Source organism: Falco peregrinus, chromosome 3, assembly GCF_023634155.1.
Source record: "Falco peregrinus isolate bFalPer1 chromosome 3, bFalPer1.pri, whole genome shotgun sequence".
Taxonomy (NCBI): domain Eukaryota; kingdom Metazoa; phylum Chordata; class Aves; order Falconiformes; family Falconidae; genus Falco; species Falco peregrinus.
Window position 1 is genome coordinate 63,446,698 of NC_073723.1, and position 23,729 is coordinate 63,470,426.

General features: G+C 37.5%; 1 protein-coding gene across 1 annotated transcript in view; it reads left to right on the forward strand.

Moving 5' to 3' along the window:
• The window catches only part of CEP192 (centrosomal protein 192), an 88,566-nt gene that overhangs the window by 28,675 nt on the left and 36,162 nt on the right, over window positions 1–23,729 (forward strand). The window contains exons 17-31 of the mRNA XM_055799884.1: window positions 873–1,013; window positions 1,276–1,609; window positions 1,985–2,125; window positions 4,186–4,250; window positions 4,329–4,520; window positions 5,460–5,583; window positions 7,621–7,751; window positions 10,333–11,374; window positions 11,487–11,613; window positions 13,048–13,219; window positions 16,001–16,898; window positions 18,646–18,794; window positions 20,764–20,994; window positions 22,432–22,557; window positions 23,437–23,580. Coding sequence (XP_055655859.1) covers window positions 873–1,013; window positions 1,276–1,609; window positions 1,985–2,125; window positions 4,186–4,250; window positions 4,329–4,520; window positions 5,460–5,583; window positions 7,621–7,751; window positions 10,333–11,374; window positions 11,487–11,613; window positions 13,048–13,219; window positions 16,001–16,898; window positions 18,646–18,794; window positions 20,764–20,994; window positions 22,432–22,557; window positions 23,437–23,580 — 4,017 coding nt within the window. The remainder of the gene's footprint in view (window positions 1–872; window positions 1,014–1,275; window positions 1,610–1,984; window positions 2,126–4,185; window positions 4,251–4,328; window positions 4,521–5,459; window positions 5,584–7,620; window positions 7,752–10,332; window positions 11,375–11,486; window positions 11,614–13,047; window positions 13,220–16,000; window positions 16,899–18,645; window positions 18,795–20,763; window positions 20,995–22,431; window positions 22,558–23,436; window positions 23,581–23,729) is intronic.

Here is a 23,729-nt window from a genome sequence, read left to right on the forward strand (position 1 = left end):
TTCCAGGAGAGTAAATAAATCTAGATAATGGGTCTGCGTGAAAGATTAGCATAGAGCGGTAACTAGCTGGCTTGTGGTTTGCCTTTGAGCAGCAGTTAGCTTCACTGCAAACAGATTGCTGGGGATTTAAGTGCCTTTTCATTTTCCTGGCTTTGCAACAATGCATGCAATCCTGGCAGTTGCACGCTTGACCAGAATGGGAAAGTGTGATTGATTTAAACAATTAAATGAACTGTAGCTTCTGAAATTTCAGAAAATTCCCAACTGACATCAGGATTTCCAAGCTGTGGAAAGTTATATGTTAGCCCTATAAAGTAGTCTGCATAGGCTGCTAGTTGCTGATCTATGGCTGTATGTGAAGAAGGGGGTGGGTGGAGGTTTGAAGAGTGAGAATAGCACAGTTCTGCTGTCTGACCTCAGGTCTCTTCTATTTGTGTAAGATGTTCCTGCTTCTCTGCTATTGTAGATAGGCAGTAGGTTAGGTACAACAGGTTCTGAGTTACATTTGGAGTCCTCATCCAGCAGTGGGTCAACCAGAATGGGAAGAGGAGTAGCATGGTGCCCTTGTTAAAGGGAATGAAAGGATGTAGAAGGAGTAAGAAGAGATCGTCCATCTTCTTGCTGTGTATGCCTTTGGAGGCAGATGTGTGGATTGGTGTAGCCAGAAACCATTATCCTTGGTGGTGGTGCTAGCACCTGAAGATGCCTCTGGCAGTGGCACATAAGCAAACAAAGTATGGCAATTTCTTTACTAGTGATTTTTTTAACATTGTAAAAACAACTGTAGCGTTAATTTTTTTTTTCTTTGGTGTAGTTGTTCTAGTGTAACTTGAATCTCCCCCCCCCCCCCCCCCCCCCCCCCCCCCCCAAAGGAGAACTTCCAGGTTCCTGACACTTACCAGGCTGTGACAGGAGTAGATTCTGGAAATGCTAGTGATGAAGATTCACAAAATCAAGGAATAACTGGATATCCTGTGCAAAGAGAAACGCTGCCCAGAGCAGTACAGCAAGTGGTATGAAATTGTCATTTAAATTTCTGTTTATCATGTAAAGTAAGACTGTAGTAGAAGATGGCAGTTTTTTTGAAAACTTGTTAGAGGTTGAACTAACAACCCAACCGTCCTTTACAAAAAATTAACACCATCACTTTGTTTTTAGATGTGTTTTCCAAATTTTTTGAAATAGTTAACTTGGACTATTTTGTACTAGAACTGTTACCACAAAAGGTTAACAACTGCACTTCTGACACTTCTCAAATGATTATTGTTTGCTAAGAATTCCATGACTACTGGAGATGGGCTACATTCCTGTGCTGCTGCTGAGGTTTGCTCAGATTCGCTGTGTCTTCAGTGCATGGACAGCAATAAAGCTGATGTCTTGGATGTCCTTCCAAAGCAAGAAGTACCGTCCTCCGAGTGTCAGGCTGCTTCTGAGGCAGAAGTACTACATGCAGCAAGAGGACTTCTGGGGCACTACACCACTCCTAAAGTTCTTGGTGCAAATACACCTCAGACAGATGCAACTGAATGTGAAGTTGGTCTTCCCGATACCTACCTGTCGCCATCTGTAGACAGCTGTGAGAACACAAGTTCAGCTACAACAGACAAAGGTAGGTTGCTTTGAATATAACCCATCTATGCAATTATGACAAGACTCAGTTGCATGGAAAAACAAGTAAAATTGTAAGCTATGCATTTTTCTTTAGTTGTGCAAGTTGGTGATAAAAAACAATGTATGATGAATAAATTTTGACTTGCTTTTGTTTTAAAAATACCGACACTGGTTTATATTGCACTTAACTGTTGTTTATTTGATGATGAAACCAGTTTAAGCTTGCAATTGCAGCAACTTGAGCTATGTTTTTTTTAACTTGTTGCTGACTTCTGGCAAGTGAATCTTAATCTATTCTTAATCTAGACTTAAGCGACTTTGCCATATTCCTTTTTACTTTATTCAGCAGTGTAGCATTTGATATATCTTTCAGGTGACTTACCACACAGCATTGTCTATCAAAATGAAGAGGGCAAATGGGTAACTGATCTTGCATATTATACTTCGTTTGATGAAGAACAAGATCTAAATCTGTCTGAAGATGATAAAATAAATGAAGAATTCATTACTGGATGTATGTAATCTTTTTCCTTTAGTTAGCTGTTGTTATTTGTAATAGTGTTAAGTAAACTTCTTCTTTTTTTTCCCCACTTCAGCAAATCAGTATTTGGTGTTGCTAAGCCTCTGGGTTTTACATATTACAAATCATTTGAAAGCTGACGTTGATAGTAGCCTATAATGATACCATCATTAGTTATAGTTGATAATTTCTTTCCATGTTTCCTACTCTTCCCATGAAGAGTCTTCTGTTTCAAAAAGCATTCTAACGTGTCACTGGTACCTATTGCATGAGCAAAAGTAACTCCTGTAGCTGTCACTTCCACAGTTTTTCTTTTGGACTAATCAATTCCTTGGCAGCAAAATGTCATCTGTTCTAGTAGACAGATTCAAGCAATGTGTGCTGCAGCATTTCTCCTAGTCTCTAAAGTTGACATATGGGTGGGCTAATGTATTTTAAAGATGTCCGTGGTCCACTCAAGGTGGTTCTTTCAAAAAGAATGCTGTATATGTTGCTGCCTAGAGTTGTTTATTTTGAATGAGTAATCAAACAGGGTTGGTGGGTTGAAATAGTTTTTCAACACTAGGGGTTTTCTGCTGGAACAAGCAAATACAATTCAGTTTGGTAGAAACTTCCTTATCTACTATGTCAGTAAAGCAGATCTTCTCCATTATTTTTCGAATGCCAGCATATTTCAGACACTTCCTGCATCTCAGACTCAGGTTGTCGAGTGATTAGAAGAGCATATTAGAAGATACAGATACTTGACTGTTGTAAAATTTTCCATGGCTTTTTAGCTTTTTCCCACCTGATGGGTTTTTAAAGCGATTTTGCTTTCAAGCAGATTGGCTTACCTCTTCACACAGTAGAAGACGTGCTTACGGATTTAGTATAGTTAGCATTTTTCTGGCTGCTACGTTGCCTGTCTGTCTGCATTGCTCAAGCATGGTGCTTGACAGCTGAGAAATTTTATTTGTAGGGACAGAAAGGAAATGTTACATCTGATGCTTCTGAGTCTCATTTATGACATGTCTATCTCTGTCAGCAAACTGTGTGCACAGTGTATTCTTTTATAGAATGATGCAGGATTGCTCACTTGACAGAGTTTGTTGCTTCAGTAAGTCTTCAGAGAGCCGTATGGCTTATGGAGAGGATTAAGTAAAAACTGATACTTCAAGTGCAACTGTATATAATGTGTCATTGATAGTGCTAGGTTGCCTTTAGCAAGTGTTGCTGGATTGCTCAATGAAGATGTATTCTAACTTTGTTTCTTTCCTCAGAGTATGTATTGTGACTTCCCATAGGTAATTTTATGGACAACAACTGTTTTCACTGTATGAGTTTGTGTCTATTCTTAACTTATTCCTCCATTTGCCCTTTGTCCTATATGATGAGGGATTCTGTATACACAAAGCTACATATTTTATAAGTTTTGATGGGGTTAATAATACATTAACATTGAAATAAGGTGGTAGAGCAGTATTTCTTGATCAGTAGTTTCTCACATCATTTTGGTGAAGAGATTTTAAGTGTTCATTGTTCTGTAAATGGTAACTGCGGAAATAATACAAGCATTTGAATTTAAAAGTATTGATTTATTTGGCCTGTTAATTTGCACAGGTATTTAATGAACTGGTACAAACCAATTTGTTGCTTTTGCTCCAGTTCACAGGTACCACTTTCAGGAAATTTTCCAAACCAGATGTAATGAAAGTTTTGTTTGGAAGTAGCCATATGATGCTCAATTCTAGCTAGGTATGGGTAGCATAACCTATGAAAAATCATAGTTTGGTTTGGGGTTAAGGCTGTAAGCGACTTCATTCATCACTTGGTTAGCTACATGCTGATATTACTTTGGCTCCTGAACGTCCAGGAAGTACTGTTTTTAAAATGAATTTTGTATCAACTTTTTATTTACCATAATGGGCTGGAATAACTCCTAGTGTGTCCCAAACTCTGAGATGTAGAATTAAATATTCCAATATCTGTCCCTCAAAATTTAGTGATAGAAAATAGTAATGACAGCACTTAATAACTTAAACCTTATTTTAATAAACATTCTTTTTGGTTTTAAGGTGAAGCAGCAGCTATGATTGCGCAAGACCAGGAAGAATTTGAGAAAGCTCACAGACTTGTGCAGGTAACTAATTATCTCAATGTAAACAGAATAGTTTAATTTATTTGCAAGTTACAACTTCTGAAATCTCATTCTCTGCAGGCAGAAAAAGCAGATATTCTAAATGCATCTGAAATAGCAGATACTTCATGGAAATCTGCCAGTAGCTGCATTTTGCTGAGAACATCTGATCTTGATAAAGATGCCAGTTATTTACGTTTGTCTTTGGGGGAGTTCTTTGGTCAGAGATCAGAAGCTCTTGGTTGTCTTGGTGGAGGCAGTGATGTGAAACGGGTATGTATCTTAATGTTAATGTTAGCACACAAGGAAAAGACAAGAACAACAGCCAGCACTACTTCTGTTCTAATATTGTAACTAATTCTTCCTGAGAACTACTTTTCTGAGTTTACTTGCCAAGGAAATTCTCTGTGTGACAGATCTGGTTGGGCTTTTGTTTCACACCTGGAATTTCTGATGTGAAGGGCTCGCTGGTGTTAATGATGAATCTTGATCTTGGTCTTTTGGTCGGGAACTAATTATGTGTAGGATTAGAGAGAGAAAAGTACAGCATATACAGGGTGCATGTTAGAGGTCTGAGCAAGTGATCCACGTAATGGAAATGAAATGCTGCTCAGACAGGGGTATTTGAACAGTGAGTGGGTATCTTTGAATGGCTGGTGGGCTGTCTTGGAAAATGCCCAACTTGAGTAAAAATGTAGTCATCTAGACTCTTAACTTACCAACATACTTCTGTATGTTTTTTGCATCTGTCTGATACTTGTCTCTTTTCTTATCTGCTGTTGGTAGATGGTATCTCATCTGTAATTGCAGACAAAAAAGAAATGTGGGGAAGTGTGTCCAGTGGGAGGAAGAAGTCGAATATGTTTGTGTATTTCAGTTGTGTCCTGGTGAATTGGTAGAGTTGGCAGGTTCTGTCCTGCTGCGTTCAGAGGCTGAGCGGTAGAGCATGCCTCCAGGCAGAGGTGATGAAAGCATATGTACTTCCTTTTGTCTAACATATAAGTTGTTAGTTTATTTTATGTTTACATTGGAAGTGTATGTATTTGGATTAGGCATTTGCAGTGGTAGGAGGCATATGTTATTTTTCAGTGGTATGAGAGCCAAACAACAACTGGGGAGGCTGTGGCTGAAACTGCTTTGCAAGCCCACTGAACCTATTTATTAATGATTAAATTTACTTATGCTGTATTCTGGGCTATTTTTTTTTTTTAGCCATCTTTTGGTTACTATATTACATCTCCGAAGAAAAGGCAACCCGTTGCTTTGCTGAGGCAGTCTGATTCATCAGGAGGTGACACCGTCCAAGAAATTTCACAATTGTCTGAAGTGTTTCGAGGTAACTCTAGAACAGAAGGGTCAGCCCTAGACACTGGTTATAATGGTAGTTAAGAATTACTTGTGTATAGCTGTTAAAGACAAATAAGAGTAATCTGTGATAGGAATACGCTAGTTCTCATTCACCAAGTATCGTTTTTTGCCGTGAGCACCTCCCCCACCCTGCTTTCCCCTAGAAAAACACAGATCACTTACAAGAGAGAACATTCTAATACCAAGTACTACCCTAAATTGTCTTGCATATTTCAGCATTTCCAGATAATGGATGATTACCAGAACGTCTTGTAATAATTAAAGTCTATTCAGAGTTTTCATGTTGAAAAAGCTCTGTAAATGTGTTGCCAAAAAACCAACAAACCCCCCTGAAAATTGGTCTGTTTGCTTGTATAGGTATAGAGGATATAGAGAAAGAAGGAAAACAATTTGGGTTGTAGCTGAGCTGAGAGTGTGTGTGTAAAACGTAGTCTACAATTTTTCCTGCCATCTTTAAAAAAAAAAAAAAAAAAAAGGTACACTCCATGGTATCTGCTTAACTTGAAGTAATAATTTAGGAGATTCCTCCAAAAGTTTATATGTAAACATCACAGCATGCATTTTGGTGCATATCTATGCCTATCAACTTAATTAGGTATGTTTAGGAAAGGATGAGTTCATTTTAAATCATCTCCACTGCTCCTCATAGAACTTGGCAATGCCAGTCTTTGGGAACTTGCTTGTACAGTCAGTGCAGTGACTTACACTTTTTTGCATTGGTGAAAAATACCATCAGGCTTTTGTGGAACCCGCTTCACTGGAGCAGCTTTACAGCTGTAATTTTCCTCAAATATTTTTATATTGCAAATATTTTTAAGGGATCTCTAATGATTATTATTTCTTTAAATCTAGTGTTACTGTGCTTAAATTCACTATACAGTAGTCTGGATTTTTGTCAAAAATTACCAACAGTTCATTGAGTTTATCTCTGTCAAGTTAAATTATAGTTGTAATTGTTGCTTTGAATAATAGAAAAATATACCAATATAATCTGCAGCTCTTTTGATAAGAGGGTTGCTGTAAATGCTAGAGAAAGTAGGTATCTGGATCACTTGGTGGCTGAGATACTAATAGTTACCTGCCATTTGATTTTCATTAGTACTGGTGATTAATAATCTTTATCAGCAATAGCAGAATGCAATTCCTGCTTACGGAGCAGCAGATGGAGAGGAAGCTGAGAAGTCAGCAACCTGAGAAGGGTGTTACTTGAAATACAAAGTATGACCGAACCCCAAATATCTACTATAACAACAGAAGTAAAGAAAAACAACCAACCAACCAACAACCCAAACAGGAAAAAAATCTACATCCCCCGACTCCCACCCCCCCAAAAAAAGAAAACCAAACCAAAAATGTTTGTTGGTTACTTACTTGTTTTCTCACTGATTATAGCATCTTTAAAAGTTGGTTTTAGTGTTCTAGGGAGGCCAGATGTTTTCCTTCAAGGAGGAACTAATTTGTTGAAACAGTAGCTTCTAGATCTCATGTGAACCATACCTCTTAGTTTGGGTTTGGTCTTGTAATCAAGGAGATTGTTTGTGGTTTTGATGGTTTCAGAAACATACCTGTCCATCCTAAACATAATCCTTCAAAATCACAAGTTCAATGCTCTCTACCTCAGTCAAACCCTGTCTCTAGTATAAGAAAATGGGCTTTACTCAAATTTAACTGTTCCAGTTTTCTAATGGAGTTTGGTTTAAGTTCATGTTATCTTGCAAACACCATTTTATGAAAATGTTTGCTTATCTTATGCTAATATGATAAGCTACCTGAAAATAAAATTTGTACGGTGTGAGCATGGTGTTCATAATGCCAGCTTATTTTGTGACTTGATTGCAAACTTAGCAGTACTTTACAGGAAACAATTGATGCTTACAGTGTTTGGATTTATGCCTTTATGACAGCTTTTTTCTATAAAGCATTAAGGGAGCATGTGTATCCCAAGAATGCAGGTGTTTAGACAACTCACTGTAAATTAATTCCTTGTGTTTGTCTTTGTTCTTAGATGACTTAGAAGCACAAATGAAAGAAAATGTAAATTCTACCAGCTGTGAAGGTGCATGGCATAGGATGGATACTACAGCTGGAATACATAAAAGCATTAATACAGAAGCTGCTGCCGAAAGTAAACCAAAGGTATTTCTCTTGTCTTTTTCTATTAAGTGCAACTATGAACTTGAACAAAATGCAAGTAACTTGGACTATTATTGTTTCTTTGAATATGGTGAAATTTGGACTTCTATGTCAGCTCACTGGTTTTTTTTTATTGAACATTTGAATCCTAGCAGGTGCCACTGTTTGTTAGGGTAGTTTCATTAGAATGCCGTGATCCAGCAGTGAGTCAGGTCTTACTATCAGCATCTCATTTCTCTTTTTCTTCCTGCTTCATGTTTGGAGTTGCTTGGTCTGTCAGCCCACAGTTTTTCAGTTTTTCAGAGATTCCTGGGCTGTTGATGTTCTGTGATCAAGTTTCTGAATTTTGGCTGTGGCTTTCACTTCTGGTTTGGTGTTTGGTTTGTTGTTTTTTTTAAGTGATTTGTCTTTAGCATGGGAATGAAGTCTCTTACTTGATAAAATTTAAAAATATCAACATGGTGTAAGTCTGAAAAAGTGTGTGTTCAGTTTGGTAATCCTGGACACCTGCATTCTCTGTCTTGGCACATCATGTTCTTTTTCTGATCAGGCAGAATATACACAGACCCATTCAGTTACAGAAGCAGCCCTTCTGTGCAGTCACTGCATGGTGTCAGTCACTAGCAAGATAGACTTGGTTTAGCTGATCAAATTATGTAAGCTGGAGACTTAAATGCAGAAGGACTGGTTGGATTGCTCATCTGACTATGTACTGCTGTAATTGCTTTTCTTTCTGATTTATCCTTATCCTTATTCTAGATACAAAATGCATGACTTTGGGTTTCGATGATGTATATCCAGATTCTAATCTACCCTACCCTTAATTTGTACAAGTTCAGGTCACCCTTAGTCTGATAAGGATGCTAAAATGTTCTCCAATAGAGACAAATCACAGAATGGTTGAGGTCAAAAGGCACTCCTGGTGATCATCTAGTCCATCCCTTCTTGCTCAAAGCCAGGTCAAACAGAGGAGGCTGATCAAGGTCTGGTCATGTTTTGAATATCTCCAAGGATGGAGATTCTATAGTTTCTCTGGGCAACCTGTTCCAGCGTTTGATCGTGTTGATGTTAAAAATCTTTCCCTTATGTTTAAATAAGAATTTTCTGTATTTAAAACTGTGCCCTTTCTTCTTACTGGATACCTCAGAGAAGAGTTTGGGTTCATCTTCTTTACTCCTCACCTTCCTGCTCCTCTCCCCATCAGGTATTTATACACCTTAATAAGGATTCCTCCTAAGCCTTGTTGTCTTGAAGATAAATAATTCCAGCTCTCTCCTCAGATGACAGGTGCTCCAAGCTCTTACTCAGCTTTGTGGCCCTTCACTAGACTCTCTCCAGTATGTCCATGTCTCTCTTCTACTGGGGAGTCCATAACTGGTCACAGCACTCCAGGTGTGGTTGCACCAGTGCTGAATAGAGGGGAAGGACCACCTCCCACAGCCTGTTGCCAACTCTTTCTTACTGCAGCCCAGGATGCTGTTGGCTGCCTTTGCCACAAGGACACATTGCTAGTTAGTTGTCAACTTCATGTCTACCAGGACCTCCCAAGTCCTGTTCTGCCAAGCTACTTTCTGTCTTCTTGGTCCCCAGCTTGTATGGATGTGTGGGGTTATTCCTCCCCAGGTGCTGATCTTCGCTTTTCCCTTTGATCTTCATGAGATTCTTCTCAGCCCATTTTTCGGGCCTGTTGAGGTCTCAGAAAGACAGCCTGCTCTTCTGATGTATCAACTGCACCTCTTGGTTTTGTATGATAATTGAACTGTCTGAGGGATGCACTCTGCCCCATCATTCATATCGTTAAGGAAGATGTTGAAATGGTGCTGGCATCTTTCTTGATCCCTGGGGTGCTCCACTAGTGAGCAGGTGACTTCCTGCTGGACTTCGTGCTGCTGATCACAACCCTTTGAGCCAGTTTTCAGTCCAGTCATGGTCTACTTAAATACTCCATACTTCATCAGTCTTTTTATGAGGAGTTGTGAAGACATGCCTGTGTATCTACAGGAGGACAGATGGGGTTTTTTTCTTCCTGACTGTATGTATATCTGAGGGAGGTGGGAAGAGATTGTGGTCTGGACATGACTGTCTACTTATTCCATGCCTTTTGCTAAGAATAGCCATTGTGAAAACTGAAGAAATCAGACTTGAGTGGTAGAGAAAACTGTAGAAATATCCTTGTCTTCCCCCTGTAGAGAGGCAGATGATTTAAAGTTAATTGGGAAGATACTGTGTATTCAGTCACGGTAGTTTCTTCTCTGTTATTTGTTCTCAAAGGGATTTCACTCCCAGTTCTTCCAACTGAATTAAAACATTTAAGGATTCTGGAAGCTTTACAGGAACTAAGGCTTCCAAGAAGGCAATCTTTATTTAATGTTTAAAAAATCCCAAACAACTAACTCCGTGGAGTAGACTTAAAAAATCAGTACAATGAGAATTATGCCTGCTGCAGTGTTTCTTCTTGACAGGCAACTAAAAATGTGGCAATTAGAAATGTTAATATATTATCATATACCAAAAAGCAAAATAATACAAAGCACTAAACAAAAATGTATTGCTTTGGTCCTTAACTCATTTTGGTTTGTTGTAGGACGGAATTCATAAAGACAAGTTTGAAGATGGCTTATCTACTAATTTTGACTCTGTCCTGAGTATTAGCACGATTGCATCTGCTATTGCTAATGCTTCCTCCAGTGCGGATCCTTCCCAGCTAGCTGCTATGATGATGGCACTCTCTAATAAAAGTGACAGAACATGTTTCCTTCCTGGAATTGTTAAAGAGACAGAAGTCTCTGCTAATCAGGTATTATCCAGCAATGTGGAAAATAGTGTATTTGATATGGAAAAATACCTCAAAAAAACAGATGAGCTTGGACATGAAAGTGAATATGAGAGTATTGTGAAACATGAAGCATCTGTCCAGAACCTTATATCTGATACCTTTTTACTGGATAAAGATAAAAATACGGATACTCTTGCAGAAGACTTGATAAATAATCATAGCAATCAGCAAGAAATAGAGGAGCGAATTCTGCAATATTTTCATGGAGAAAATGATATTCAGAATTTGTCTAGTCTGTCTGGTGTTCCCAACTATGGAGATGTAACTGCAAATAATGTAAAATATTCAGAAAAGTTATCAAATTTAGTAAGTAGTAAACATTTACCGTCAATGAATGCCTATATTAGATCAGATATGCCTGATACCCAAACTTCACCTATTGGAAATGAAGCACAGACGTGTAGAATTCCTTTAGCAGCAAAAATGGAAGCGGCACCAAGAAGTTTGCTTGCTCACCAGGGCAGTGATCTCACTAATAGATGTTGTATCGGGGAAGACAAAGAAACTGTAGATCAAGTAACAAGTGCTGTTCTTGAACCATGTAACGATTTGGTGGAGAAAAACACAGGAAATACTCTGTCACTCAACAGCTTAAAACCTGACAAGCAACCTAGTAAATACGTCTCGGTAAGTCCTACAAAAGCAAAACCGATGCAGAAATTGAACAATGATGAAAAGAAGCAAAATGCAGAAATAGAGAAGAAAAACAAAGATGCCACTACCGCTTGCAGTGGTAATGTGAAACATGTAACTTTTGAGAAACTGTCCCTGACTTCCCAGAATAGTACTGGTAAGTAAACCTATATAAATGTAACCAGTTGTTCGAAAAGGCTTTTCTGGACAGTAGATTTGTTGCCTGTGCTTAAATAAATACTGTTATTAAATTCTGTTTTATTTACCAGAGCATAAACCCATTGTACCTAAATGTGACCTGCTGCCTCTGGAGGATGAGCAATGTAGCTTCAGACCTTCAACTTCACCGCTGAATCATTCTTCTCCTAGTGAGGCTTCTGGAACAGCATTTTCAGGGTAAATGTCTTGGTGCAGGTTATAAAGAATTATTAATGCTTCATGGGGATTTTTGAGGGATCAAGTTTTAGTTTGCATGTTGTACTTGATCTCCGTTTATAGAAGATCTTTATTAAGTTGAGACTTCGTTCTTAGACTAAGCTTTCTGTTTGCTTTTATTATATGTGTGGGGAAGCAGTATTAAGCAATTGTGGACTTTTTATTTTCCTCACTGGCCTGATGAGACAGAGACACTGGATAGGAACATTGTTTCTGCTCAGGATTATCCAGTAATGTAAGAATACAAAATATTCAGCCTGTTAGTGAGATACACTGGAACAACAACTAATAAATATGGGATTTTATAGCTCTATCAACACAAAGTTTTAGGTATCAGATGTAACTCATCTATTACAAATAAAGCTGGTTGGGGGCTATGCTGTTAATTATATGATAAAGCTTGACATTGTATAGACCAATGAAGATGTGAGTTTTTTTAAAGTTGTAAGTAGTTCAGTCACTTTGATTCTCTGATTCATACCACTGCTTGGTGTGAGAGAGGATGGGTGGAGGTATTTGTATTGCTTTTGTCCACTTCCTATTTTGAAACCACAACTTGTATCTAAGATTTAAGGCTTTCTTAGCAGCTGAAGGGCAGTTTTTTTTTTAAATGAGTTCCCATAACAGTAAGTGTTATATAAATGATAAGATTACAACTAAGTTGATTATGTAGTCTTAAACATATAAATATGGCCAGTAGCCAATGGCTATGTATATCCTCATAAGAAGATGAAGGCAACTGATTTCTTTGCTTTAACTTTTAAGTTCACTGTTGGATATTTAACTATAGTTAGTGTTGTACATGATGTTAGAATTACAGGCTGGCATTTCTCGGAAATAAAAATGTGCAGAAATACGTGAATTTTTGCAAGAATGTTACATTAGACATTAGGATTTCTAATTAAAATTGTCTGTAACTTAGTTGTTTTTATGTAATCTCTTTGACAAAGTGGTGACAGATCCTGTGTTTTCAGCTGTGTGAAATTAAGAGAATCTCAGTAGTGAATAGGAAATACTAGTGTGTGATGTCTGGGATGTTGAATGAGTTGATTTGACATTCTTCTACGTAGTTCCATACATTTATATTGATTCAGCTTTTTTCTTTTAGTAAGGTGTTGTGTTGTTTCTGTGACCTTAGCATCTGAGTTCAGCTGTGGAACTCCCATACTTTGCTTTATGGATTTATATCCCATGAAAATGAGTTTTATGTACATCAAAGCCAGAACTTGTAAAGGTTAATTGAGAGATGGTTTCTCATTTCTACTGACTGTACTAAACAGAATGGCTAAGTAAGTTGATTTTTAGAACAGTGTGGCTACTCTGTAGCATTGATTTTCTTAGGGGCAGCATGAGAAATATGTTCTAATACTGACATACTCTGAATCTGTTTTTCAGGTCTGAAACCGATTTTACTTGCACACCACGTTATCAGGAATCTTCTTGCAAAGAGAGCGTGCTACCTCAGTCAGTTTACTCAAGTCCTAGCATGAGCAGATTAACATACATCTCTGCATCTGACAGTGCCCTTAAGAACACGGCTGTAATATCTAATCTGGAGACATACTGGGTAAGAAAATCTTGAACTGTATTTCAAGTTTCAAGATTCTTGAACTGTATTTCAAGATATTCAGTTTCTTTAAACCAACCAAACAAAAGAACACCTCCCTCTCACCCACAAACCAAACCCTTAAATGGCCATAATAATTCTAAATTACAAAATCTGTAAGGATTGCAGAACAGTTTAGGACATGCTGTGCATAGGGAGAAGGTATTGTGCTTCTTCACCACTCCTGAGTTTTTTTCAGAAATTTAAATTCTGAAATAGATTGTGTTAAATATACAATCTCAATGAATATAAACACAGTAAAATATTCAAAAACTACTAACTTCTGAAAAAAGTTAGTTGGGATATTTTTCCCCCTCTCATTTTTTCCTCAATGTCTTGTTAAGTCATTCTGTTCTTGAAGTGCAGTGTAGTATTCCTGCAGTAGTTTGCAGGATCTGTATCTGCTTTCATCATTCCTGAGGCTCCCTTTCTGCTCAGCTTCAGCTGTTAGGGGAATATTCTCCCTGTTGTTTTTCTTTTTCCTGGAAAAATGTTTATAGGTATGTATTTTAGCTGTAAATTTTCAGAACTGAAGCTGTCATTTTCTACCTCTGATGTTCATTCTGACTGTTTTTACTGCTTTAGCAAAGAGTGCACTCTGAGAGTGAAACTTTTGTTCAGACTTGCAATCTTATGCTGAATAAGATATTTGACATTCTTCTACCTAATCCATGGGTTCCTTGGGATCTGGAATCTTTGTTATGCCTTCCCCCTTCAAAGTGTGTGGAGATGTGGATGGAACTTTAAAAACCAAACAAGCAAAAGCTGAAAAACCTCTCTTGAGTGCATCCATATGTAATGTATAAATCTGAGTGGTTACATTTCTTCTGTAATATCTTTCTCAGTTGTGCCTTTCTCTACCACAGGAAATAGAAATGCCATCTACTATGCTTTGTTTTTTTTGATCAGTTTGCAGAGGATGAGGCTTTTCAGGACTAGTGGCTAGTGAAAGCTTTAGTGAAGCCTTCTCTTCCTCCTATATGAAGACCAGAGCAACGTTCCTTCATGCTGAAAGCATCAGGAGGAAGGAAGCCTGTGTTATGGCCTATAGCCCATTTTGTTCTACGCCTAGTTGCTCAAGTTACAGTGGGAATATCTGTTGTTTTTCATCTTGATGTTTCCAGTGGGAATCACAGCCCCATAGGGAGGAACTCAGGGGCAAATTTAAATGGGTGTTTGCTTGCAGTCCATACTGACATAGCATCAGCTCTTGTGTCTGTTTCACATTTGAAATGCATGTGGTTCTGGATTCCTGTAATCTCGTGCAAATGGGTGGCTCTTGATGCTTTTTTCTAACTGGATGCATGCTAGTTTGCCTCTCTGTCTTGAAGAGGTGTTACTGTTTGAGTAGTTCGTGTTCCCCAGGATAGTTCAGCAAGGAGATCCTCAAGTACTTTACCAAAGCTTTACATTTGTATTACGAGTATGTTTGTAAGTCTGATTTATAATGCTGCAGTGTTAATTTATTCCTTTGGGTTAGTAATCTTTTTATGCTGTGTGTGTGGAGAGAGAGAGAGAGACTGAGAGATCTTAATCTCATTTTTACTTATTAAAAGCCACTTTCATGTCCCTTGCCTGAAGCTTCTTATAGACAACAAGAATGTTTGTATTCGTGTTACTTCAGATAATGTTCAAGAAAGTTATAAAGAATATGGAAAGAAATAATCTATACTGCAATTGAGTGCTGCTGTTTAGGATTGATTCATGCATTTTTAACTGTGAAAATCTTCCTGGTATTGGATCCAAACCCAATAAATAAGACAACTCACTGCAGGTCTCTTGTTTTTAGAATAATAGTATCTGTGTACCTGTCAATGACTTTAGGAATTTGTTGGGTTTTTTTTTTTTCATAGTACAGTTGCCTTCCCACAGAATGGCTTTATGAAGTTATAGGAAGTCCAACATTTTTGACCTTGTGGAAACTCATGTAGTCAGTGGTAACTTCAGAGAGCAGAATATTCTTCCGGTGTTAATGCCTAGTGTAGTGGGTTGACCCCAGCTGGTAGCTGAGCTCCTCTTCCAATTGCTTGCTCACTGCACCCTGGGTGGGATGGAGGAGAGAATTAGAAGGGCAAAAGGGTGGGGTGGGGAACTTCTGGGTTGAGATAAAGATGGTTTACTAAGTGAAGGGGGAGTGAGTGGGTGGATGGGCAGGCAGAAAAGTGATGCAAAAGCAATCACTTGCTATCAGCAGACCAATGCCTGGTCAGTCTCCAAGCAACAGCTACTTTGGAAAAATGCCCCCACAGTTTGATTGCTGAGCGTGTTATTTGGTATGGATTCTCTCTGCTCAGCTGGGGTCAGCTGTCCTGACTGTGTGCCCTCCCTACCTCTTGCGCACCCCCCAGCTTACTCTGTGGAGTGTCCGGGTGAGAAATGGAGAAGGCCTTGACACTGTGCAAGCACTGTTCAGTGATAGCTAAAACACTGGTGTGTTACCAGCACTGTTTTGGTCACAAATATAAAAATATAGCACCACAGGGGCTGCTATGAAGAAAATGAACTCCAGACCCAGTACACTTAGGTAGAATGTGACTTTAGATAGCAAACAGGTTGAAGTTGCAGGTTTTCTTTTTCAAGGTGAAGAGCCACATATACTGTAACAGCAAAGCTTCAAACAGGACTTTACAAACTTTATTATTTATATTGGATAGCAGTACGAGTATTAAGGTCTGTCTTGTTTTATGTATCCTATTTGCTTTTCTAAAACTTGCAATTCTGCATATTATTTTTGTTTATTAGGATGAAAATGCTAGTGAACTAAGTACAACAATAATTCGAGCCAGCCCAACTTCTTCGCTAGAACATACAAACAAAAATCCAGGAGACCACGCACGTCAAAGAAATAAAACAGAAGCACTGCTTAGTATTGACCAGAAATCAGAAGAAAATGCACTTGCAGGTCTTCAAAGAAAACTTGATGATGTACTGGATCAAGAACTGTCTAAAGAAGGTTATCCGAAGAACGAAAAGCAGCTTGCATCTATTCCTTCAAATGTAGCAGCAAAACATGAAGAGCTAGACTGTGTTAAATCAGCTGTACCAACTAAATTATGTATCTTTCAGCCACTTCCTTTTAATGTTGACGCACAAGAAGCGTGGCAGGATCAAACAAGCAAAGCACAGAGACAAGGATTACCATCCTGGAATATATTACCGGTGTGTCCTGGATTAAGCACTTGTATGCCATTCAATCAAAACTCATCTGGTGAACAATATGTCCCTATTTCAAGCCTTAAATCCCATCTCACTGCCTCTCATAGTCAAGCAATTCCTTCTGTTCCCACATTGCTTACAGGACATTCTCTTGCAACAACTCCATTTGCACAACAGCATCTGGGAAATAAACCATCTACTGGAAATACTGTTTTGTCTCAGTTACATGGCTGCAACTCTGCAGGTTTTGGTCTTCCAGCAGGGCTTCTTTGTTCAGGTATCCCAGTAGGGCATTCTGAGAATCCAGCGATGATAGGAATCCCTTTAGGTTCAAATACTGGTTCTGGCTCTTTGGGTGCAGCTTCACTTCGTAATCCACACTCTACTTCCTGGAACAAGAACATCCTAAATATAAAATCATGTACTGGACAACCTCTTGGAGCTGGTAGAAATGAGTGGGAGTTACCAAAGTCACCTAGTATTGGTAAGTGTGTTTTTTCAAGCGTGTTTAAAATACAGCTATGGACAAGAGTGGCGATAGTCATGACGCCAATATTACAGTAAATAAAATTAAGATGACTATTAACTGTAACCATGACTATTCTTTATGCAAGCTTTCTTATTTTAAATAAAGGTATTACTAATTTTCCTTATTTAATGAAGTCTCTAAATTCAATGTCTATTCTTACAGTTCCCCTGATGGTCTTAAAAGTTTTTCTTAATTTAGAAGAATTTCAGCATTCAGTGGTTTTGTGTTTGTTTAAAGGATCTAGATCTGGCTTTTGTAGAAGGAAGAGAAATCCTGGCTGCAGTTCATGCTGTGCAAGGCAGGTCATGCTCTGGAAATTCAGTTTTATTTTATCTGGCAAGTAGATGACATTTCTGTCTGCAGCCGAACTTGGTGTTAGTCAGTTAAGCCACAAAATCCAAGGAGGGGAGTGGAGGGCTTAAGCTGTTTTCTGGTTACGAAGGGGAAAGACAAGTGGCCAAGTGCCTTCGGTACATTCTGCTATTTCTCTGTGTCTTGACTTAACTCCAAATCTAAGCAGTGCAAGTTACTTTTCATTTTAAAGACTTATTTTAACCTATGATCTCTTGAGGTATTTTTTGCTATACTTTTTTCTGGCTAATTCTTTCAGACAAAAGGACAAGCTAATGGGGTTGAAGGTTTGAATTTGTGGCAGTTTATAGGTTATTTTCTGTTTATTGATTGTTCTAGATTGTTGGTCTTGCTAGTGCATTTTAAAATAGTAAAATGTGAACAATCTTACTCTGCCTATTTTTGTATATGTAATTGCTAGGTTTTTAATGCGTTTTTGAACTCTGAATATCTATGTAGTCTAAACTTGATTTTTGGCAAATGAGGTTTTGCACTTCATTTCCAGTGATGCTAGTCTTAGTTTATATTTTCATCTTATTTGCGCTATTTTTATTTTTTTGAGGGGAATAAGAATGTGTGGGTTTAAAATAAAGCTTGCGGCTCAATTAACAAAAATTTCAGGTGATTATGTGTGTCTCTTCTTGATTTGGTATGAGTACCCATTAGTTTGTTTCTGGATGTAATGAAGATTGATCCTCATTTTGTCAGAGAACTGTTAACTCCACTTTTTTGAGTTATCATTATAACGTTCTGATTCCTCTGAAAGTTATTTTGAATACTTTAGAAGTAAGGACTTCCTGGAAGCAGGATTTCTTTTTGGTTTGGTGATAGCTTTTGATGACTGCACTTATATAGCAAAAATCTGTTCTGGGAGTACTTGGTGTTTCCAGTAGCAAAAAATGCCTGAACAGCTTTTTAGGTGAGAGTTATACTCTGTTAATTTTTTTTTTTCCTTTTTGCTTGGTGTAAATATTCTAAAGATGTTGTAATACTGATACTCACATTTTCTGAGTTGGCCTAGTACTGATTAAATTGTGAATACTGAGTATTTCATATAAGGTGTGTATTTATATAAATACGCTCTGTGGGTTGATGTCGGAATGGGATGTGCTATTTCCATAAGTATTTTTGTTCATGACAATAGAACTCCAAGTAAGATGCAAATTAGAAATGAATGAAATTGAGTATCACACTTGTGGAAAACATTCTTATGAAAACTGTGGGAGTCAAACATTTCCTTGCTATAACAAAGCATTTGTCAAATTAGCTTATAAACTTGTCATGGTGGCAGCCTGAGTGCTGATTTGCTTCTGGGTACTTGGAACTAACAGGAGTGTATTTTCTTCCAAAGGACATGTAAAAGTACCAGAAGAATTGAAGTTCCCTAATGCCTGTTGTGTGGGAATTGCATCACAGACGGTTCTTAGCATTTTTAATCCAACGGAACGGTGGTTGCAGGTCAGCGTTGGAGTACTCAGTGTTTCAGTTAATGGGGAAAAGGTAAGAGATTTTTTTAAAACAAGTTTGTAGGAATAATGCTGTATTCTTACCAGATGACACCTGTAAAATTAGAGCCCTCTGTCAGACTTGTAGGTTTTTTCCCATTTTATAGTTAATATGCACAAAACCAGAGCTACCTTCTTTCATCCAGGCCACCCGACTTGTTCCAACAAGTAGTCATAGAAAAGTAAATGCCATATCGTGGGACTGACTTTTAGAATTGTTTTGTGTGTGTGAAGTGTGGTAGGTTTGAGTTTACAGCTTATTCATGGACACCTTTGTATGCAGGAGAAGTTTACTCTAGAAAAGAAAGTGTCCACGCTGAGGACTGTTGATGCTAAAACATTTTGTGCAGTTTGCTCCCATTTCTTTTGAAATCAGGAGATCTTGAATGACAGAGCATGAGAAGTAATTGGAACAGGCTTCAAGCTAGATGGATCATTCTGTGGGTTATATGTAGCTTGTAGGCCATAGACCGGGGGTGTCTTGCATTTTAATTTTATGAAGTTCTACCTACTTCAGTTGTCATAGTAATAATTCCAGAGGTAAAAGATCTCAAGAACATGAGAATGAGTTAGATTAAAAGTCCATCAGTATAATTTAATTTCCTTTACTGGTGAATATTCTTAGAAGAGAAGAATATAACAGAATGAACATAACATACTCTGAGCTTCTGGCAGTTTGGTACCTGGGAACTTGAGCTAGACGTTATTTCTGTTCTTAATATTTTTTGGTGGACTGCTTTTTATCTAGTTAATCTTGTAAACTGTGTAGTGTTGTACACAGTTCAGTTGAGTTGTGGATTCTGTTCGCTACTGGTTTTTTCCTTTTTTAAATGTAGTTCTTGCTGGTTTTGTTTGATCCTTATTACTGAGAAATAATGGGCAATGATTCACTTCATATATTACTGCTTGTAAGTCTTACAAATACGTATCATATCACTCCTTAGGTGTATTTTTCCAGCAGATGTAGCACTTTCCAGGCATATGACTTCTGGTTTTACTCTCATCTTCTCTGAATGTTTCCTCTTCAAAAACCACCAAACCACAGTTCTGTGTTTATGTATACATACATGTATATACGAGAGTTAAGATTCCTTCTGTATTTTTCTAGTCACTCAGTATCATGGAGATTTTATGCACTCTTCACCCCTGAGATTATGTTGTACCAGGAGGTGATTTTTTTCATGAAATTACTTTACAGTTGATAGTCCCATTTACAGTTGTTTCCATGAATAAATGTATACACTTGTTTGCTGCACAGTATGATTAAAAATTTTTTTCAGTTAACTTAACTCTGGGCTATACTGAGTGTGACTTGCAGTCTCTTTCCTGCTTGAAGATCATCTATGAATATGTTCACAACAGAAACTTAAGGCATCTGCACTAGAGTTTACTGGTGATCTGCATCCACTGACCTTTCCATTACTCTTCCATCATACCTCTTTCTCCCAACTTTGATGGCAGAAAGCACCAAGTACAATTGGCTTTATTTATTTTGCTGCTGTTCTTTCTCAAAAATCAGGGTTCTACTTATGATTTAATTTTCAACTACGTATCTATACTAAATATAGTGCACATATACTTCATATTTTATATATATACACATATTACATTTTTGTTTTTTAATAGTATATATTTTCAGCTGTATATGTACAACTATAAATACTATAATCCCAGTGTTAATCTTTCACTGGATGCTGGAGAGAAGCCCCAGCAACTTTCAGGCTGATTTACCTAACTTTAAAAAAACCAAACCGAACAACCAAATAAAAAAACAATAAAAAACCCCTGTACAGATGAGTGGAATGGAAGTGGGACATGAATATGAAGATGAAATAAATAATATTGCACAAAACCATATAGAAAATGTCTGTGCTGAGCAGTGGTGCCAGATAAATGTGGTATTTTGAAAGAAACTGTCTTCTGGCAAGAGGCCTGTTAAAAATGACACAGACTTTGTTTTTCAGATGGATCCTGTGAAATATCAATGTCTGGTTTTCAAGAACAAAACCATCGTAGGATCCTATTCTACCAATGATCTGAAAATACTTTTTTTACCTTGTCATTCGGGGATCTTTCAGTGTGTTCTCAATGTTTCATCTTGGCCAGTTTCTGCAGATGCCGAGACAATCATTCAGGCAGAAGCTTTGGCAAGTAGGGTAGTTCTGACAGCAGTCGCTGAGAATCCTAATTTAGAAGTAAGTAACTTCTTGTTGTGTTTGGGGTTGTTTTTGTTGTTGTAATTTTATGAATAGTTTAATGACACTGGAAAAGAATAGGAATGCAATGTTGTTCCTCAAAGGAGCCTGGAATTCCTTATGTTTGGAGTGGGGAGGCAATATAGGAAAATGTTTATGAGAAGCCTGTAACTATCTAGGAAGTTTTTTAGTTTTGGAAAAGCACCTGGATGGAAATGAAGGATTGTGTCTGAAAAGAGTAATTTTAAAGGTATTACTTTTTCTTTAGGAAGGGAATGAATGATATCTTAAACATGTAATGCTTTTTAAGTATCTACTGTGTTGGATACCATTGAGCCTTAAAATGTAATAAAAACCATTTACTTCCATTTGTAAGGATTGATTTATTTATTACATAAAGTAGCCTTTATCTTGGTTTCTTATTACTTTCAGCTTTATGGTGGTATAGAATATTTTCTTATTTTGGACCAAGTAAAATTTGAAAGTGGATGTGTAATGTGCTTTGTCTTGTCTTGTCATAAAGAACAACCAGGTGTGAGACAGTATGACATCAAGAATTAGATCTGACTTTATGTAGTCCTACATTTAGGAGTATGGACAGGCAGAAATGGGCTTTGGTGGTATTTTTGGAGGTCCTGAACAAATTGTGTGATAGTCTGTGATGTCGCTGATAAAAGTAAAATTTTTATGTGGCCTGTTAACTTGCTTTGGGCAAAGTATGTTTTAAAGTAATGATACTCTAGTTTAATACACATGGATATAATTTTTAATGCTTCTTCCATAAATTTTGATTTAATTTTTAGTAATTTTTTTATATGTAGTTTAGCAAAATCCATCATTCCCCATGTCTTTCATGATACAGTTCATTCAGAGTTGCTTCATATTTAAATTAAAACTAAACCCTACGCTCTGTCTCTGCATGTCTTGTTATATTCCTGAGATTGATAAAAGTACCAATTAAAAGCTGTATTTTGCTACAAATCATGACAATGAAATGTTTTTATGCTAAGAAAAATCCAGCTACTCCTTAAGTCACTTCCTTAACTTTTTAACTTGCTAAAACGACATTTTAAACTACCTAAAACTGACATTTCATATTTGCTAACAATAATCATAGTTTAAATTTATTTTTATTATAAATTAGCCAAAATAATTTGATTGTGTACTAGATCTTGGAGGATAAATATTGCACTAAGATTGGCTTGCTTGACTGAGGCAAAATACATGAGAGAGAGCCAATTGGATGAAATGCCTTTTGATGTCAAAGGAAACTTGTTTCTTAGACTCTTCCTACCCCTGGTAGGTAGTGTGTGTTGCTTCTGGGTGTAGCACGAAGATGATGGAATAGGTGATTAATATCCTTACTTTCCTGGTGCTTTTGTATAGTAGTGTGTTTTGGAGGTCTTCCTTATAAGTTCTGCTTTGCATTAAAACTAGGTGGAAACAGGAAAAAGAGGTTCTTTGGATTTTGGTGACTTGACTTCTGGGAGTTGGAAAGCTCTTCCACTAAAACTTATCAACAAAACCCATGCTTTTGTGCCAATTAGACTTATTATTAATGCAGTAAGTACAATAAACTTACTATATGTGAAAATTAACTTTTTATGATACTGAATTTTAATACAAAACCACTTTGTTGTATGTCATTAAGAAATATACCCTGGACACTAGATGTAAGATTCCCAAGGAATCTTTGGTTGGTCAGGAAATATATATTTATTTTTTTTTTTCAGAGTGGTAATCTGATTGTGCTGTAATGGTACCAGCAAAAATGCTTCTGGGATAGGTGTGGGGTTTTTGTTTGTTTACAGCCTAGCTAGCCATGGACTATGTGTTGCTTGATTTGATAGCACAGGGAAGCAGATAGCAAAAGGGTTGTGTTGCCTAAGCCTTCCCTCTGGAATGCTGGGGATGTATTCCACTGTTCAAACAAGCAGCCAAACTTGCCTCGTAGGAAGTTTAACATGTTCTTTCTTCCTCTGCAGAAGCAAGGGCAGGACTCTGTCTGCTTTGTCTCCCACTAGACACTAGCCTGTATTATAGGCTAGAGTATTCTCCTCTCTGCACCTCTGTGACAATGCAAATTTCAGGTTTTTGGCTAGGCTGGCTGCTGTTTTGTGCTGTGGGAAGGACTGGCCTTATTAAGATGGATCAGGTCATCATGGTGACTAGTGAGGTTTGGTCTTGAAAAGCCGAACTTCTTGAAGGCTTAAACTGACCAGTTCCAGCTTGTGTCTTTTTACTGCAGAAAGGTTTCTGACTGTTTTAAGAGGGTTTGCTGGACTGTCACATATCAGCTGAAACTACAGGCTAATCTTTGATTTTTTTTTTTTTCCAAACTGCTTAGATTCTTCAAAACTTACCTTGCATTTCTCAGCTTTGTCAGCATTATTGTTAATGACAGTAAGAGATTTAATACTTCTAATACTTTTTCTTTGACAGAATGCAGTAGCTTGGCGTTGCTTCACATTTTCCAAGGAACCGGTTAATCCTTCTAATGAACAGTTGCTCCAAATGGATGGAGTTTCTCAGATAACAGCTCCATCAGTTGTAAATCATGTGATACATGCAAGCTATGATGGACAAGTGAGTAATTTGTAGTTAGCTATTCTTCCTGTTACTTGCAGTCTAAAGTGGTGGTTCTGAATATTTGAGTTCACGGTGATGATTTTTGAGGAATTTACCTATTTGAGCGTTATAGTTTTGTTGTTAGATTTTTTTTTCTTTTTTTTCTA